We start from the raw sequence: 18582 nt of genomic DNA on the forward strand, positions 1-18582 counted from the left end.
TTCCTATCTATGACGCAAATAATGGGCATTGTCTATCTGCCCCGTGCTTGGTCTAGCATACGTTTCTCTTTTACTAGTTTTACTTTTTCTTGCTACTTTATTGGACTAGGCTGTAGGCATAGGTATGAATCTCAATTTAACGGTCTAACCCCAAAAATGGTAACAAAATGAACTATGTTATAGAAAGTGTTTTGTAAGCCCTATATTTCGCACATATCCAAAACGAGACAGGCACTAACACAAACCGCCGGTACAGCAGACCGCCAACTAAGCCCCCGAGAGAGCTGGCCGCCGCTGCTGGCCCTCCAGCGGGTCGCTAACGGGAGACCCTGCGCCCGCCGGGCTGAGGAAATCAGGGTATATAACGAGGAGATGGCCACCGAAAGGCTGGGACGAGGGAACGGCTGGTTGCCGAGTGACCGACAGACTGGAGAGTGACCAGCTTTGGACTATGAGCAAAGTGATATTGGTTGGGATGACAGCCGTGCCCCGGTACTGGTGGGTGGGCCGTGCCGTCAATCAAAGTCCAGCAGTATTGCGTGGTAGGTACATACATACCTACAGTGAGTACAGATAACACTTAGAATTCACCAGCCGGACCAATAAACCATGAGAAAAAGACTCTTGTCTTTTCTGCTGCCACACTGCTACAGCAAAAGCTGGGGATAAATTGCTAGATTAACTCGTTAGGATGTAGTCACTAGTCAACCAAACAATGGGACAATAAGGCAACGGAGGAACGATGGAGCGAATATCGATGGAGCTGAACTGACAGAATTGTAACGGAGCTGGACAAAAAATGTAGGGGAAGGAGGGTGAATTGCGCCACCTTAAGGAAAAACGTTAATTGCAAGAAAAGTGCTGGAGATATAAGCATGCACTGGTAACCATTTCAAAGGGGAGCTCATTGGCTACGATTTGAGAGCCTCCCGATCAATTAAGAATGTTTCGTTTGCTTCTGACAGCTGCTTTTTCAGAAACATGCAAAAGGGCGCATTTGCCAACAACTGCTGTAAATTGCGCCAGGGGGATGGCGCAATTAGAACCCAATTGCGCCCTATACTTTAACATGGCTGAGTGAATGAGACGGAATGCATACACCCCGGCAGTCTAATGTCATTGCGGCTTACTTAAACATTTATAATGTTATTCAGGCTGGATGAATAATAAATGTAGATATAAATCGCGATGTTTTTTGCCCAGGTAGATAACTTTACATGTGTCCGTACGCTTGTAAAAATGCAACGAAAACGTTTACTGTAACCGACTAGATATATGTGAACTTATGCGCCTATACAGTTTAATTTTCAATCGGTTCTCTCAAAATTAACAATTTTTATCGTTTTGACAACTTAATGACATCAGTTTTTACTTTTTTATCATAGCTGTCACTTCTCACGCCTGAGTCCATGTTGAAAATGTCGTATTTTGTCAATTACACCACAAGTCGTAGCCTAAATGGCAGCTGCATTATAAGTTTGACGATAGAGATAATTTGCGGACTGACGACAGCGGGCTGCTCCTTTGCCTGACATTAAACTCCTTCTTTATTGCAATCAGTTAATGATGCATTCATACTGTCGTGATACAATGGCTACACCATTATTCTATTTGCGCCCCCTGGCGCAATTGCCATGGGCGCAATTAAAATTGAGGTACTTTTTAATAAAAGCATAGAAGTTATCATTAAGATGTTGCAGGAAGTTTACGGTTTCAGTGAAATACAATGAAAAAAGGGGTTTTCTTTCTAATTATCACTCTGAAAATCACACAAATAACGTAAATTTTTATAGCCAACGGTTCAAAGTACTGCAAAAAAAGTTAAGAAAACGCCATAACATCTTTGATGGCGTAATGAGCCATGCTGATTGGCTTCATCGGAGTGTTTGGGCCATAAAATGAACAATCCAGTGGTGAAAATAATGTTTTCGAACACAAAATTTTAAACATGCCATTGAATCCGTGGGAATGTTGGTGGGCGCAATTGGTTAGGAGGGCGCAATACACCCACTTTCCCCTAACACTTTCCATTAGGTACTTATTTATGTAGCGAGTCCGTTCTGCTCGCTACCGTTCCTGAAAACTGTAACAGCGTTCCGGAACGAATGAACGTTCAACGAATATTGAATTATGGACTGTTCTCACCTATGCCAATCAGCAATTATTTGTTTGTTTGCTTTGCTGTTTGTTTGTTTGTGAACATTTGTTTGTTTGCTGGGTTAGGTTTTTTGAAGGTCTGACGAGACCAGTTTCAGAGCGAGAAGGATGATAGGAATTAGGGAAGAAATTGGTCTGGGCGGGCACCCTAGTGAGTCGTCTCCCCCCCCCCCCCCCCTCATTCACGTTACACCCGGCTACGTGTGTGCTTAGTTGGAGCTGCCCGCATGAGATAAAGTTGCCCATCTAGCCTGCATCATGTGGTCTGGGTGTGGAAGAAAAAGATGTGATTATCCTGAGGATGGAAACGACGGAATGGTGAAACCGACAATCGCCCTTTTTTGCTAAGCCCAGATCGAGGCAATAAGCGCCTGTTCTTGCGGTACAGCATAACTTCAGGCGCAACCCCATACTGCCACCTAGCGACAGTTCTGTAAGTAGGACCGCACATAATGCATTCGATCATAGGTGTCGCTAAAGTACGGTGAAGTCGGTGAGGTGCTGTTATTTTTCTCATGTTTTAATTTTTCTTCACATAACTTAAGGATTCCCATTGTAAAATGTACTAAATTCGTGCTAAATTCCTAGTTGACAGCCAAAAATAATAAAAATAATCCTTAGATTTTTTGCTTATGTCATTTCGCGCCATTTTTATTCAAAACTTCCGTTGGGGCTCCGAGTGAAATGCGGCAGTTGCGACGCGGGAAATGGCGTCTTTGAGCCGCAGCGTGGTGGGGGTGTTGGTGGATTGCAATATATTTGGGCCATTTTGTTCTCATAGATAGGATGTGCCCTAAATTAATGTTGCATTGCACACTATTGGACTTCATGGTGAGTGTGAGCTGACTGAGTTGCTTATAAAATAAGTGAAAAACCGGAGCTGCGGTGTCGCGTTGATCACGATTGTGAGAGAATTGGAATGCCAAGCATGGAGGGAAGCCTTTTAGTTATATATGAATAAGGAAAGCATCATTGGTGAGGGAATGAGCAGGTCTGTTTTTGTTGAATATAGTGGCATGTGCTAATCTAGAGTTGTGCTACTCATTGGTGTGGGAACATAAGATGTGGAGTTACAAATCAAAATGTAGGGAAAGGTCTAGAATGCAAAATGTGGCAGGTTTTGATGAGAGCTCGGGCGTTCCTCAGGCACGCAAAGCCTTCACTCCGTTCGTTGGGCGCTTGGGGGGCGGACGTGCGGAGGACCACGACTTTTGGGACGATTGTGGCGCGAGATCTTTGTGCTTTGTGGCAGTGATTTCTGGGTTATCAGTTAACAAGATCTTTGTTTTCTTAGTTTTTCTTATTGTTTGAGGAAGGGTTTCAGGGCCCATTCCTCCTTTAGCTGTTTTTTTTCTTCTCCAAATTAACTGTTGTGCTGGTGGGTTTGTCCTTTTTTTCTTTCTCAAGTTCTAGTACTTTTGGGTGTTTGGGATGAGCGTTAATATCAGCATGGATGAAATATCAAAAATAGTGGGTGATGCAGTAAAAGAGGCTACTAGTAAAATAAGAGACGAGTTCAAAAATGAGATATCTACTGTCAAGGCGGAGCTTGTTGCCCTGCAGGCAGAAAATTTGGAATTGAAGACAAGGGTCATCAATGCTGAGAGGATGATAGAAAGAAACGAGCAGTACAATAGGAAGTCGACACTCATCTTGGGGGGTGATGGCGTTCCACTTCCAAAAACAGATCATCAAGAAACGACATCTGAAACCAGGGCCCTAGTAGCAGATGTAATAAAGAACAAACTGAAAGTAGACATGCAGGGAGCCATAGTGGCTTGCCACAGGCTGAAAAACAAAAAGAGAGTACTGGTTAAATTTCAGGACATGGATGATCGCGAGGCTGTATATCAGGCCAGATTTGAGCAGTCTCAGGATGCCAACGGAAGGGTAGTCATCCATGAAAATCTCACAGAAACCAGAGCAACCATGATCAGGCAGCTAGGTCAGATGAGGGAGAAAAACATGATATTCAATTATCATACAAAAAATGGAACCATATATGCCAGGAGCTCACGTGACAACAGGTACTCCATCATCGAACCATGGTACACTGAGCAGGAAATCATTGATCTGGTGAAAAATGCAAAAAAAAACTGGACCCTTGCCACGCGATAACTTGATGAAGTCGCAGACCCTCAACAACATCCCACCTGGTACAGTGGCAGGTCGGGTGTCTGACCTGGCCGAATATGTGGTACCAAACAAACGACAGACTCGGGGTCAGACAAAAGTGAATTCACAGTAGGTTTGCACTGAGAACCTGAACCTACCATATCCTACATTTGTAGTGTGTACCTTACCTGTCCTGTCTCATAGGTGGGTACATTGTGGCATGTGGTGTGAATATTTTTTTTTTCTTGCATTCCTCTGTTCGTATTGTATGTATTCAGGTGCCTGCATCTTCTGTCACACTGTCTCATTGTGAGTGTGATGTGATGGGAGTGTGAGTACCTACTCCTGACTCCGGGGCTGGCTGGATTTGTTTTTCATTGTTTAAGACATCACCCTTGCACCTTCCTAACCTACCAATTCTTGGTAACTTCACCTTTATAGTAAATGCTATATTGTTATGTTGCACCTTCCTACCTACCAATGCTACCAATACTTGGTAACTCCGTCTTAATTACAAATGTGATATTGTGGTCATCAAGCTCAACAAGTACATAACTTCAAGTACCTATATAATTAGGTCACCTGTTGTAACTTGTAGCAGGTTCTTCCTATGCTTCGGACACTTGCATTCGATCATGGCCATGTCATACACCACCCTTCTGATGTTAACTGATCAATGATCATTTACACTAAAGCTTGTTGATTGCTGAATGTACAGCAGAGGCTCATCACCACCTTCATGCAGCATTTTGATAACAGTTCACTTAACCCACTAAGTGAAGTGACTGCTTCAAACTGGAGTATGATCCTGCACTGGCATACTTCCAAAATGTATGGGTGAAGAGCCAGTGCTTTGGCACCAGGTCCAGCTCGGACCTTTTTAACCTGTGTGGATGGATGACTGAGCACCTTTGGTGCCTGGCCTTCATGGCTATTTTACCCTGATTTTAACTTCATGAGTGTGGGTGAGCTCCATGGTGAACCAAGGTATGAATGAACACCACTGAGCTTGGGTTGGCAGAAAACCCATTTTATCTGTTTTAACCTGTATGGGCTATGTGTGAGTGCCTGGGCACCTGGTCAGGCAGAATGACCATTTTATGAATGAATGTGACTTGTGAGTTGGATGGAATGCTTGATATGCCTTGAGCACGAACTGGCAAAACTTGACCTTTGCCTCCAAAATGCGGGCATCTGGTGAGAGGATGGGCTAATGCATACTATCTATGCATCTTTTTTATACAGCCAACTGTAATAACAGTTACGGAACTTATAATATCTAAGATGGAATGTGAAGTGTTTGATGATGGGTGGTGCTGACTGTTGGCCAACAGGTGTCCTGCTTTTTTCTTTTGGATTCATTAGCTGCAGCATTACATGTGAAATGTATTATAAGCTATCTATTATCATAATTCAGGTGATCTGATTAAATTACCTTTCCTTTCCTAAGGTATGTCAATAATGTTGTTTTTTCTTCTTTTTTTTGTTTACACTAGTTAATGTATGCTGATCTCGTTTATTCAATGTGTGACTCATCTTTCCATTGATTTTATCCAGCCAGCCCTGAGGATCAAATCAGTACCTACTTGAATTGTGCTATAATTATGGATATTTCCGTTTGCTCTTTATATATGCATGGATGTATAATGGAGTGTGTGTGTGTACATTGTGCATTATGTGTGAAATGTGTGTTTGTGACTTGTGAGTCTATTAGGTATTGTAGGCTGACCCAACTTAGCACTCCTCCGGTATTATGCCTAGAGTAACGCTCGACCGATAGATGGCGGTCATCTCTGACAGTACCTAGATGGCGCTGTCGTATGCAGCCAACTCTGGAGCGGGCCACGCTCTAGGCCTTCTGGCCGCCGGCCCGGCCGTGGCGGGGGTTGGGTGGCGGTGTTTCCGTGACTGCGGCCGGCTGTTGCTGGTCCCACGGTGCCTCTTGGACTGCCTGGGGCCGGCGGTGGTCGGCTGGTGGTCTCGGGGTATGTCTCTGCCGCGGCCCCTGCTGCTGGCCTGCTGGGTTTGGCTTGTGACCGCCTTGAATTAAGTTTAAAATTGGGTTCTGCGTCATATCCGCTCTGGACACTGCGTATTTGTATGCAATCGACCCGGAATATTACATTGATTGACATATAATAGTATATCATCACCTTACATCGGTTCATCCCAAACGCTAGCTCGACCGAGTTTCGTTCTAGTTACTCAATTTCCTTGTGTTGTATACACTGCACAGCGTTATATGCCATTAACTACGGTTAGTTATAATGAGCTTCCACGTTTATATGATAAGATATTGCATCCATTTCATGAAACAAACACTGATTACGACGAGACTGTCAATCATGATTTTGAATCAATAAGAACAAGCTGCAAATACTATGTACTCACAAGTGATGTACCTACTGGCTCTAAAGACCCAGAAAAGCTGTATGTTATACACATTAATGTTCGGTCACTTTTAAGTACTGAAAAGTATGAATCCCTTCTTACCTTTCTGCACATGACGGATATACAATGGGACGTTATATGTATATCGGAAACATGGTTAAACGACGAAATTGATAAACACCGTAACATAGAAGGATACACTGCATTTTATGAAAATCGAGTTGGACGAGTGGGCGGTGGATCAGCCGTATACGTACGGACAGACGGTTTCGTCTCCACCACTCGCCTGGTCATGGAGTCTCCGACTGGCACTGAGTCGGTTGTAGTGCAGTGCAGCTTACCTTCTTCTAAAGTAACTATCGCACAGTTCTACAGACCTCCAGATATTTGCCCAGCTCAGTTTAATGAACAGATGTCTCTTATTCTTGAAACCATCACTACACCTACTCATCCAGTAATCATCGCTGGTGATTTTAACTATGACCTATATGATATCAACAACGACCATGACGTTGAAGTATTTTTTAATATGCTGTTGTCCTTTGGTTTTCTTCCCCTAATTTCTCTACCAACCAGAGAATGTGAGACTAGAGCATCGCTTATAGACAATATATATTGCAACAATATATCAATTACAAGTGGTCCAGGAATCATATATAATGATTTGTCAGATCACTTTCCAGTATTCATAACCATTAAAACAGCGAAACCTAGCAATGATAGGATGATGAATGCCATTACAGTTTTTAACTATAATAAGGTAGCTGATCTGCAAAATCATTTGCAGAATGACTTACATGACCTTTTACATGTAACGGACCCTAATGTAGCATGTGAGAGGATTATTGAGTCCTACGCTGTTGGAATACGGAAATTCAGCAAGACCTTCGTGCCATCACGAAAAAATACTTCCAAAAAACCTTGGATTACTCCAGGAATTCTAACATCTATAGTGAGAAAAAATGTTCTGTTTTTGGTAAAAAATAAAACACCTTCTTACGAAAACATCACTAAATATCGCAAATACCGTAACGTGCTTGTAGGTATTATACGTGAGGCAAAGAAAGCATACATACAAAATAACCTAAAAACTTCGGATCCCAAAAAGACTTGGGGCATCATTAAAGAACTCACATCAGGTGCCCCGGATAACACCAGATTGCCAGAAGCATTTAAAACCGATAGTGGCCTGGTGGAAGGCCCTAAAAACATTGCCGAAAGCTTCAACTCCTACTTTACCAGCGTTGGAAGGAAGCTTAAAAATAACATTAACCATTCCAATAAAGATCCGATAGATTATCTTCCTAACTTTGTAGGAACTCCGCTACGTGAATTGTGTAGAACAGATGAGGAAGAAGTAAAGAAGATTGTTCATGATATGCGAAATGTGGGAGGTGGTCATGATAAAATAAATACCAAAATATTTAAATCAACATTCAGTGCTATAATGGTACAAATTGTACATTTTTTAAATCTGTGTCTTGAGAATAGTGTCTTTCCAACATTATTAAAACAAGCAGTTATAAAACCAATTTATAAAGCCGGCGACAAACATATTTTTAGTAACTATAGACCAATATCGTTACTTCCAGTTATTTCTAAGCTATTAGAAAAGATAATATATGCTCGTTTAAGCCAACACTTATTCTTGAACCAAATTATCAGTGACAAACAGTTTGGCTTTAGATCTGGCATGAGTACATACATGCCTATAGTGTTATTACAAGACAAAATCATAAGTGCGTTTGAAAGTGATTCGAACATGTGCGGCATTTATCTCGATTTACGTAAAGCATTTGATACTGTTGACAAGGAAATTCTTCTTAGAAAATTACTTCAGTACGGTATTTCTGAAGATGCCCATATGATGTTTCACTCATATCTCAGTGACCGTACCCAGTGTGTGGAAATAAATGGCATGCGTTCATCCTTCCTTCCAATTGATATTGGAGTCCCTCAGGGATCAATTTTGGGACCACTTCTGTTTATACTTTATATAAATGATCTCCCTTTGATATGTGGTGAACACATAAGTACACTCTTATATGCTGATGACACTGCTATTTTAATAGAAGGGGAAAGTGAGCATATTTTACAAACAAGATTAAATACCTTGATGCCAAAGGTAGCTGAATGGTTTACTTCTAACCAACTGTCTCTCAATGCTGATAAAACATATTATCAGATATACACGAACAAGAAACGACAACTTGAATTGCGAATCGAACTGAATGGTGTGATATTACAACGTACTAATACTGTTAAATATCTTGGTATTTTCATAGATGAGGATATGAAGTGGAGAACTCATATCTCCAAACTCCAGAAAGTACTGTCGAGAAATGTAGGTATTATGTTTAAATTGAAATTTTTCCTGGACAGTAAACATTTGTTATTACTCTACAACTCACTCTTTCTGTCTCACGTTAATTATTGCTGCTTTATCTACAGTAATACGTACATAACAAACCTAGGTGAATTAGACAAAATACAGAAGCGTGTCGTTAGATTAATAGACGGCCAATGTAGATTAGCGCACACTGCACCAATCTTCAAAAAATTTAAACTTCTTCGTATCCAGGACATCGGGCGACAACAGATGTTGTTACTACTACATAAAAAGATTCAAGGAATCTTACCACTTTCGATTGATGAATTATTTGAGAGAGTAGAACAAAATAGAAACAGTCGTTATAACAAACACTTCAAAGAAATATTTTCGTACAAATTATATAAAACACACACAATCTCATGGGCTGGTCCAAGGCTGTGGAATCAGATAATGGTCCCCGTTTACCCTGCTGTGCCTCTGGTGCCTCATTCAAAACACACAAAAAAAAAGACTAACAAAAAACTACTTTTTGAGCAAGTATTGATTATGTAATACAATACTCTCACATTAAGTATATTGTGGAGGTTCGTAACATTACGAAAACTATAAATCACATGGTGCACTATCATGATATCTTTACTCTTACCTCATGGTTTATTTTTCTTCACCATTGTTTTTATTTATTATTATTTTTATTATTATTTTTATTATTTTTTACTCTTATTCATTATTATTATTATTATTATTATTATTATTATTATTATTATTATTATTATTTTTATTGTTATTATTATTATTATTACTAGTATATTTTTTTTGTTTTCATTTCATTTCATTTCATTTCCCTCGCATACTCTACATAACCACTCATTCTCATGGAACTGATCTCCGTTGGTTGCCCAGCAACAAGCCTCGCTTAGCTGGGCAAAACAACGGAGATTCAGTAAATGACCCAGCTTGAACACTGACCAGCAGATTTGTATATAATACCCCTGCATGCATGATTCCCTTCATCTGAATCCTTCTAACACTGCTCCTGTGTGGATGTATGAACGAATGTGTACTCCTGGGAATTAGAAACTAGTCACTAACTGTTTTCAGTTATGACTACTATGCCTTCTCTTACACCTTTATACTAACAGCATGATAATGTGTCTCGTTTTTTGCTTCCTTGAGTTTGTTTCATTTCCTAGCTGGGAGTGCCGCGACAATTGTCTTCATTATTTTCCTGGTGGTGTTAACGTAAGGTTCTGTGTGTCGTTGGGATAGAGGGAGGGGGCACTCCTGGTCACCTGATAATGGGTGGCGGTGTAGAAAAAAAAAAGCCGAAGGTGTGGTCAGTGAATGTGAAGATAAAGTCCGTATGACCTTTCAAGGATAAATCTTCCATATGCCTGTGTCATTTGACATCCTGAATCAAAAATTGATACATGTGCTAAAACATAAAAAACAAAACACCATCCCCTCACCTCAACCTCTTCACAGTGCGGTATCCTGGTCTATATCAATATCAGTAAAGCTGGCGTCACCGTCGCTGCTAACCGGCAAATATGTAGATGAAGTTAGAGTAAAAAGACAATCTAACCTGACCCAACCTTGCCTCCTAGCCTACAACCTACCAACCGTCACCTAAAAACTACCAACCTATAACCTAACCCAAGGCCCTAAATACAAGGTTGCATGGACTTATTTCTACTAAACCTACCAGAATATAGTTTCACGGTTGATTATTTAAATAATTATTTAATCAAAATATCTTTATTATTATCTCGTAATCATTTATAAGCAATTTTATAAATCAACTTTCAATTTGCTTGCCTTTTACTAGCAAAATAACTTTTCTAGTATTGGGTCAACATAGTGGTGTAGCAGTAGGAACCACATCTGGCAAAACCCCAATGCCTACATACAGCAGAAAAGCAGCCACCAGGTGTCGCCACAGTCGCCACTTGGTCGCCACACAGATGTCGCGCGCGTCGCCAATCGCCACACTACCGATTTCCATAAGGACGCATATGTACGGATATGTATAGGAAAGTCGCCCTTAAGGATTACGCTTACATCCTTTGCTTATGAGGTCGGTGGTTGGAAATTGGGAGGGGCTCAGCTATTTTCGACCACGGATATGCCTTCATCACATGATGAGGAACATGCTGATAAGCGTTTTATGCGTCATAACAGCACAAAAGTATTTTTAATCATTTTTCAAAAATAGCCGTTCTGCCGTATCTTTCAGTGCAAGGTGCCGTCGGTCATCCCCGACGTGACGTCACGCAGGGAATTTGCCAGATTTTCCTACTAGACTTCGACACCCCCTGACCTAACCTACCTACCTACCGCCAACGGTGACGCCAGCTTAACTGATACCTCAGGTATGCACGCATGTGAAAACAAATGAAAATTATCACTGTTACAGTGCTAACATTAAGATAAAATATGATAGCATACAAATGAAAATAATAAAGAGTAAATACCATAAAATGGGATGAAGTGAACCACAAGATATACTTTCTTCTCAAATAACCACAGTATGCTTGAAAATTGAGCAAAACTGTAAACTATCAGTGTTCAATGCAAAATAGTTCCTAGTTTTCAGGTGCAACGCATGTTTTAAATAATTTCCCAGCACTCACATTGATGCATTGAGGTTGATATATGGTTTGTGACAGATTTGTGTGGTTTTTATTCAGTTTTGAGGCTAGGGTGCAAAAGGTCTAGTTCACCCAGGGGGCTGTTCACCAGCCCTGTGTGTGGTGTGACCACAAGCAGGCTCTAAGCTCAGTCCACTACCTCCCTACAGGCTACAACATCCTTTAGCGGGTGGAAAAATAGATACTGCATGCAGGGACTGCTGTGGTCTGTCAGGCCAGCCCCAAGGGGGGGCATCAGCTGGCAGCTACACACAGCTGTGTGACGCCACACTAACTGCCGATCTCCTAACCCACCCCCACGCCTGCCGCAAACACTGCACTCAGCAATTTGCTTTGCCTGTGAAGTGTGAACAGCCCTCGGGTTTATACAATATAAACATAAACAGCAATTAATTTCAAGGTTATCCATTGTGATTAGTTTTTTTTTTCAAAAGGCCTTTGGCTCCAAGTTTATTATTAAAGCTCTCATGTGAGTTTTGACAGCTTCAGCATCTGGCCAAGAATTTCTTACTTCCCTTCCCCTGCCAAAAAAAAAAAATCAAATTATGCTCGGTAAATGCGGGAAATTGTGTTTTTGATGACGCCACTTGTGGCAGCTGGCACCCAATGTATGTATGCACGATGGCACAAAGTGTTGACAAATCTGAGTAAAACTCCGCTTCCACAGTGTTACAGAGGTTAGAATCAGCAGTTCTGTCCATGGTAGTTATGCTGTATGCATAGGTATGTTACATTGCAATACAAGTTTGACAGCATGTTATCACCACTTTTCTAATATCTGGCTCCAAAACGCACTTAAAATTAGTCGACGCTCGATTTTCTCAGGTTCAGTTTTTGCCCCATTCGCTGGCTAAAACGTGTGCTTATTTGGAAACCATGGAGTTAACCGCCTTTCAAAGAGAACAAACTATATGCCTAAAATTTGGAGAAAGTGCCGGAATTGTGTTGCACAGGTCATATGTAATCAAATGACAATCAGTGTTTTTTCAGGTTCTCTGATGGCAGGCCCATCCGGGTACTTCTCGGATGCCTCGTGGTATGGCACGGACTGCACCCCCGCCGATCAACCCGACACTGATTTCGTGGACGAGCCGTCTTCGTTCATCGACCATCAGTACACCATCACTCACTCTACGCCCATACAGCCGGCGCGGCCCTTCACATCCACACACAAGGTAGGCTCGGCTCATTTTAATCATCAGCTTTGAAAATTGAAGCTCTGATAATTCTGCCGTGCAAAGGCAAAGACGATTACATCAGTTCAGAGGTCATTACTTCAGGTTAGAAGTCACCCTAACGTGATCGTTTTTGTCTTTCCACGGGAGAATTGCTGTGTGGTGGTTAACCCGCGCCCTGGTGGGGGGGGGGCTATTTTTTGCCCCCCCTCCAGACTTTTCGATATATCTCCAGAACCGCTGCGCCGATCGTAACCAAACTTTCAGTACCCTCCCGGACATCAATTTTACATATGGTGACCAAAAATTTTTCCAAAGGCTATGATAGGTTGGCGGGAAATGACGTCAGAGTGACGTCATGTTCTGCCGTTTTCGACCCAAAAAAGGGTTTCGCGGGAAGAGCTGTCAGGCCTATAGCTTTGCAAATACAGAAAAATGATAAAGACATAAAAGCTGTAGAATTGACAGGGCTACAAAACTGCTATCTCGGATTTTTGAAATTTTTGGATTTTGACCCCCAAAAATCAAAAAATATTTTTTTTGGATATAATGATCGAAAAATCCAAAAAGTTTTTTGAATTTCGCAATAACCGGAATATATGTGATAGTCCTTACCGCCTTCCATCCACATACCAAATTTGAGATTGATACCTCTTTTTTTGGCGAAGTTATAGTGAAAAAACTGTTCAAAATTGATGACGTCAAATTTTCAAACTCAATTTTTAGCAATTCTAGACCCCGTAGCGCAAAACAAAGACCACCATTAGACTCCCCGTGACGAGCTGCATCGAATCAATACCCTGTTTATGCAAAACTATCAACTTTAAAATTTGACCTTTTTTGGTCTGACCTTGACCTGACCTTGACCTAAACTTCACCAGAAAGTGACCTAAGCCGTACCTGATAGTCTTATAACCAACACCATTGAGTTGGAAATGAAAAATTGGCCATAAAACATGCATCACACAACCTTAGTAAAGTTGGGCTCATGTGACCTGACCTGTGACCCTTGGTGACCTGACCTGTGACGTGACCTGGTATTGTCAGTGACCTCTAATAGCAACATATCTACTAGGCAACTGACGCCCTATCGCTGATTCTCGACAAAATGCGTTTTCCTCGGTGTTATAGCGCATTCCTTAGAAGACCCGTGAACGGTGAAACATTTCATCTTTGACCTGACCTGTGACGTCATCGGTGACCCCGAGGTCAATGAAATTTGGTTTCCTTCGACAAATTTGACAGGCCTTTCGAACGCCGTTTGAATTTTGCGGATCCGTCCAGTAGTTTCGGAGATACGAGGGGGGGGGGCAAAAAATAGCCCCCCCCACCAGGTCGCGTTATAAACAGACCCCACCAGGGCGCGGGTTAATCTCGCGTTTGGGTAAAATCAATAAGGTGTTGAAATGTAAGCTTCCAAGGCAGGCTGGTTAACAAGTGCATCACACTTTGACAATGGCTGTATATTTAGTAACAAATGCCTAAGTTTCCATAAAACCAGACCAATATTGTTACACATCATTGTGTCATACATACTTTCTTTTTGCAGACCGTAAAAAGAAGACTCAACCTAGATTCTCCTCAGCATGATGCGACTTTCAAAACTCCAAATAAGACGCCCCTGCACAGAAGAGCGAGGTATCTCTCGGGTGATTACCCGTCGCCCAGTCCGTCTAAGCAGGGTGAGTTTTTAAACTTTTTTAAATCCACATTCTCTAGCGGGTGTCACATGGCCATCGTTGTCAATTTTGGCGATAGAGGTTGACGAATCTCGGAAAATCATTGTGGTAAGCGTATTTCGCAAGTAACTCCGTATTGTTGGTCCTATCTAGTACCTAGGTCATTATAATATTAGGTATGAAGGTGCTATATTGTATCCTATTCAACCATGCACTACGACTAGCACTGTTCCGCCTGTCTGCCGCCAGCTGACACGTCAGGGAGTCTGCCATCGCCCGCGGAGCGGTCCCGACATGAGACCTCGCTCGGCACGCTCACCAAGCGATTTGTGGGCCTGGTGCGAGCCGCTGGTGACGGCGTGATCGACCTGAACCAGGCCGCCCAGCTGCTGCGCGTCAAGAAACGCCGCATCTACGATATCACCAACGTGCTGGAGGGGGTCGGCCTGCTGGAGAAACGCTCCAAGAACCGTGTTCGTCTGGCGGAGGCGGCCAGCGCGGCGGATGCCGGGCGCGCCGACGCCGAGCGGCTCGAGCGGCAGCTGGACCAGCTGCTGGTACTGGCCGGCCGGCTGGCCGAGCAGCGCCCGCCAGCCTATGTGCGCTACCAGGACCTGCGCGGCCTGACGGGCCGGCGCGACTGCACCGTGCTGGCCATCCAGGCGCCGCCAGAGACCACGCTACGTGTACCTGATCCGGCACAGGTGAGATGTACGAGCAGCTTGCGCTTCCGCGCGGGCAGTGATAGTGCGTCTTGTGTTGACGCGAACTTTTAAACCCAACAGGCGACACCTCGATGCAATATTTATAGTGTGATTTATTGAATGTCTCAAAGCTCAAGTTATCACAGTTTGAAGCTAATGACGATATGAGGAAAGTGTTATTTTCTGTTACTTTTTCGAACTGTGTGTCGATAATTGTGCCGTAACATGTGAAGTAAGAACGCGTGCTGACTGTAAAGTGTTTCACTAACTCTCTCCCGTCCTCTGTCAACAGGAGGGTGTCTACCAGCTGCACTTGCGCTCGGAGACGGGCGAGATTCAGCTGCTGCTGTGCCAGGACGACCTGCGGCCGGAGCGCAGCCCGCGGGACGACTCTGCGCTGACCGGCAGTCAGAGTCCTCTCCCCCCGCCCTCGCGGACCCCGTCAGACACCCGTACCGACGACTCCCTCCTCACCGGCGCCGAGTCCGGCCTGGGCGACTCGCTGCTGGACGGCCTGTCCGGACCGCGAGTCAAAGTGGAGCCCGTGGAGACGGTCCGGCTCGGCTCGGTCGGATACGGCACGGACTGTATCAGTTCGGAGCCGGAGCGGTCACCGCGCGCGGAGCGGCACGACGGGAGGGGCGGCGACACCGAACCGCAGCCGCAGACGTCAGGTATGTGTGTCGAGACTCGAGAGAACCTAGCAACGATACGGAGTTTGGGATTTGGCTTGTCGTAGGTGTATGCAGTTTCGAAGCAGCCACGTGTTTGCTGTAATCTAAAACGTGATCCGGAAGCTTAAAAATGTTTGCTGGTCAAAGCATTGGCGTTGTCGTGTATGCATCTCCTAGTTGTTTTCTGCGACCATGGCAACCATGGACTACCTGCAGCTGCTGACGACACGTCTAACGTCTCTGAGAGCCGGCCTGTCGCGCCCGGTACTGTCGCTGTGATGTGCTGCGTTCGAGTCATATCACAGAGGTAGTACCGTGTGTGCTGGGCCGCACACTCGCCCCTCCCAGCGGATACTGAGCGGCCGGTGCCGGAGGGAACTGGCCAGGTGATGTGCTGTGGTCCAGACATATCACAGGGCTAGTTTCACTCGGCGCCGGCGCGCTGGTCGTCGTGGAGACAGCGCCGGCTGACGGACGGACTGAGGGGAGTCGGGTAGTCGGCGGCGTCCCGCTGGCCCTCGCGGTGCTGTGCGTTGTTCGACCGCCATAGCACCACGGGATTCAGCGAGAGGCCGACGGCGCTACAACCACACCGGCCCGGACCGAGGCGATGGATCGGGGTGGATAGGTGGAGATGCGGGACGTATGGAAGTTTGCCTTACACTCGTACTTTTAAACCAATTTTTCTGTCGGTTGTGCATAATTATGCAGCCATGCTATTGCAATGCGTACCTGTGTACTTCACGTTGATGCTGCTGTTTCATTTAGCCATATCAGACTTATTTCACGACGTATTACCCAACCTTGTCCTTGCTGAGTGCCGCCTCTGTATCTGCTTGTGCCGTCCACTGACCACTGCCGGGGCCCCGACAGCTGCTGCGGACGCCGACCTGGCCCGCCTGGAGCAGAGCGACGACTTCCTGGCCATCGAGCCGCCACTCTCCGAGGCCGACTACTCGTTCTGCCTGGAGGCGTCCGAGGGCGCCATCGACCTGTTCGACTTCTCGTTCTGAAGGTGTCACACTGCCAGCTAGGCAGAGGTGTCCTGGATGATGACTCGTCAGAGGCGCTCTGACTTGCGTCTCGCGACTGCGCCCGTTAGGAGCCGATCGCGGCGAATGGATGGGGTACATCCATGGTCGGAGAGATTGGCTCCAGAGGATTGTGATTTGTGTGTACTCATTCACTGTGTGATGTCATCGAATCAGTGTCTCATTGCAAGTTTTTATAAGAGCATGTAACAATGGTATAAAATTAGGCACCAACCTGTCTAGAAACAAACTGTTTTCTCCCGGTAGCTGTGATCCGATCAATCCTTCTGCAGGAGTTTCTCTTCGAGGAGAGCTGCGGTGGCCAGCCGATGTATTGTTCTGTGTGATTCTGTCGGCTAGCGAAATTCATCTTCGTTTTTACCTGAAGGCTACGGCTGGCAAGCGGCTTTTTTACATGTGTTGTATACCTGAGCTCTGCGCAGTAGCGCGACCTTCTGTAATTGTGATTGGTGCTTGAGTAGTGTGCTCTGAAAAACCGTAGATGTTTTCAGATAGTTTTTTTTCAGCGTAATATTGTTTTATGTATTAGTTATTTTGTTTTATATTTTATAGTGAGCCGATTAATATTTTCTGAACCCTGTACCTGTTGTAATGTAGAAGCAATCTGGATTGGTTTGTGGGTGCACTGAACGCATTCAGGTAGGTTTACCTGACTGGCCACTCTAATCCAGCACAAATGGGTTATGGATTATCGCACAGGTGGCATTCACTGTATATTCAGAGCACTGACATACGTTGTTTGCTAATTAAGGCACGTGAAAGTCCCGAGTCTTGTACGCGACAGCCCGCACAACGTTCTACCGCGGCACCGGCTGCGCAGGCACGCCTTCCCTTTGATTCCTGCCACATGGCAAGCGCAAATGTGGAGTGTGTTCGATTTGCTACTCTTCTGTGCTTTCAAGTGCGACAGCGTGCCCAGTCGGCCGCAGGACGGGCGGCGCGCGGCTCCAGATTTCGGCTACCTCTTGTGACTGAGGTGCGCTATTTGCGCGTTTATCCTCAACGCGCTCTTGGTGTCTTGCTTTCATTCTGGTTTTGTTTGATTAATTTCTTGGGCTCTAAAGCGTCCAGATTCATTTTATATTGTACTTATGTCTGTGTCTTGTTTTGTTTGGCAATCGCGCCTCGTTTTCTCCCGAAGGAGAAGCTTTAACAAATGCTGATTTATGGATTTCCTGTTCGGGATGAGATTGACCACTTCGTGACCTGAGAATATACAAACTGTGGCTCTTATGTTGCGTTTAAACACGAAATATGATTTTTAAATGACATGGGTCCTTGGACACACATTTCCGTTTTCACCCTGACCTGCGATGAGCCACTCGAGAGTCGAGTGAGAGTGACATTCAGCCAGGCGAGTGAGAGTGACATTGCTAGCTCACGAGTAGGCCGTTTTTGCCAAATATTTCAGTTGAAACGTCATTCTGTGACGTTTCAACTGAAATTGTGATTTGAACCCACTTGGATTTTACGCGGAGGTTTAAAAAGGCGGGGAGGGCAATAAGTCGGGTTCCCTCGATATCAAGCATTAGTGCCCTGATCAAGCACAAGACATAGGCTGTGTCGACAAAGTTTCTGGTCAAGCGACTAAATGTAGGCAGCTTTCAGTTTGTGTCTCGATGCGTAAGGTATGTCAAGTGGCACGAAATTGT

The 18582-nt window shown here is 44.3% G+C and overlaps 1 protein-coding gene across 1 annotated transcript; it reads left to right on the forward strand.

Moving 5' to 3' along the window:
* The first annotated feature begins 2797 nt into the window (after nucleotides 1-2797).
* On the forward strand, nucleotides 2798-18163 carry LOC122373740 (transcription factor E2F1-like). Its single transcript, XM_043352093.1, has 6 exons — nucleotides 2798-2988; nucleotides 12637-12821; nucleotides 14371-14503; nucleotides 14750-15204; nucleotides 15497-15878; nucleotides 16752-18163. Exons 2-6 carry the CDS (start codon nucleotides 12645-12647, stop codon nucleotides 16889-16891), a joined length of 1287 nt encoding a protein of 428 aa, XP_043208028.1. The 5' UTR covers nucleotides 2798-2988; nucleotides 12637-12644; the 3' UTR covers nucleotides 16892-18163.
* Nucleotides 18164-18582: the final 419 nt, after the last annotated feature.

Source organism: Amphibalanus amphitrite, unplaced genomic scaffold (genome assembly GCF_019059575.1).
Source record: "Amphibalanus amphitrite isolate SeventyFive unplaced genomic scaffold, NRLGWU_Aamphi_draft 001544F_arrow, whole genome shotgun sequence".
In the NCBI taxonomy this organism is placed as follows: domain Eukaryota; kingdom Metazoa; phylum Arthropoda; class Thecostraca; order Balanomorpha; family Balanidae; genus Amphibalanus; species Amphibalanus amphitrite.

Excerpts from the sequence above, each read along its gene's own strand:
- LOC122373740 (XM_043352093.1), top strand. The coding sequence starts at position 12,645 with ATGGCAGGCCCATCCGGGTACTTCTCGGATGCCTCGTGGTATGGCACG. Across the intron at positions 15,205-15,496 it reads GTGTACCTGATCCGGCACAG|GAGGGTGTCTACCAGCTGCA; the intron begins GTGAGATGTACG and ends CTCTGTCAACAG. Across the intron at positions 15,879-16,751 it reads ACCGCAGCCGCAGACGTCAG|CTGCTGCGGACGCCGACCTG; the intron begins GTATGTGTGTCG and ends GGGCCCCGACAG.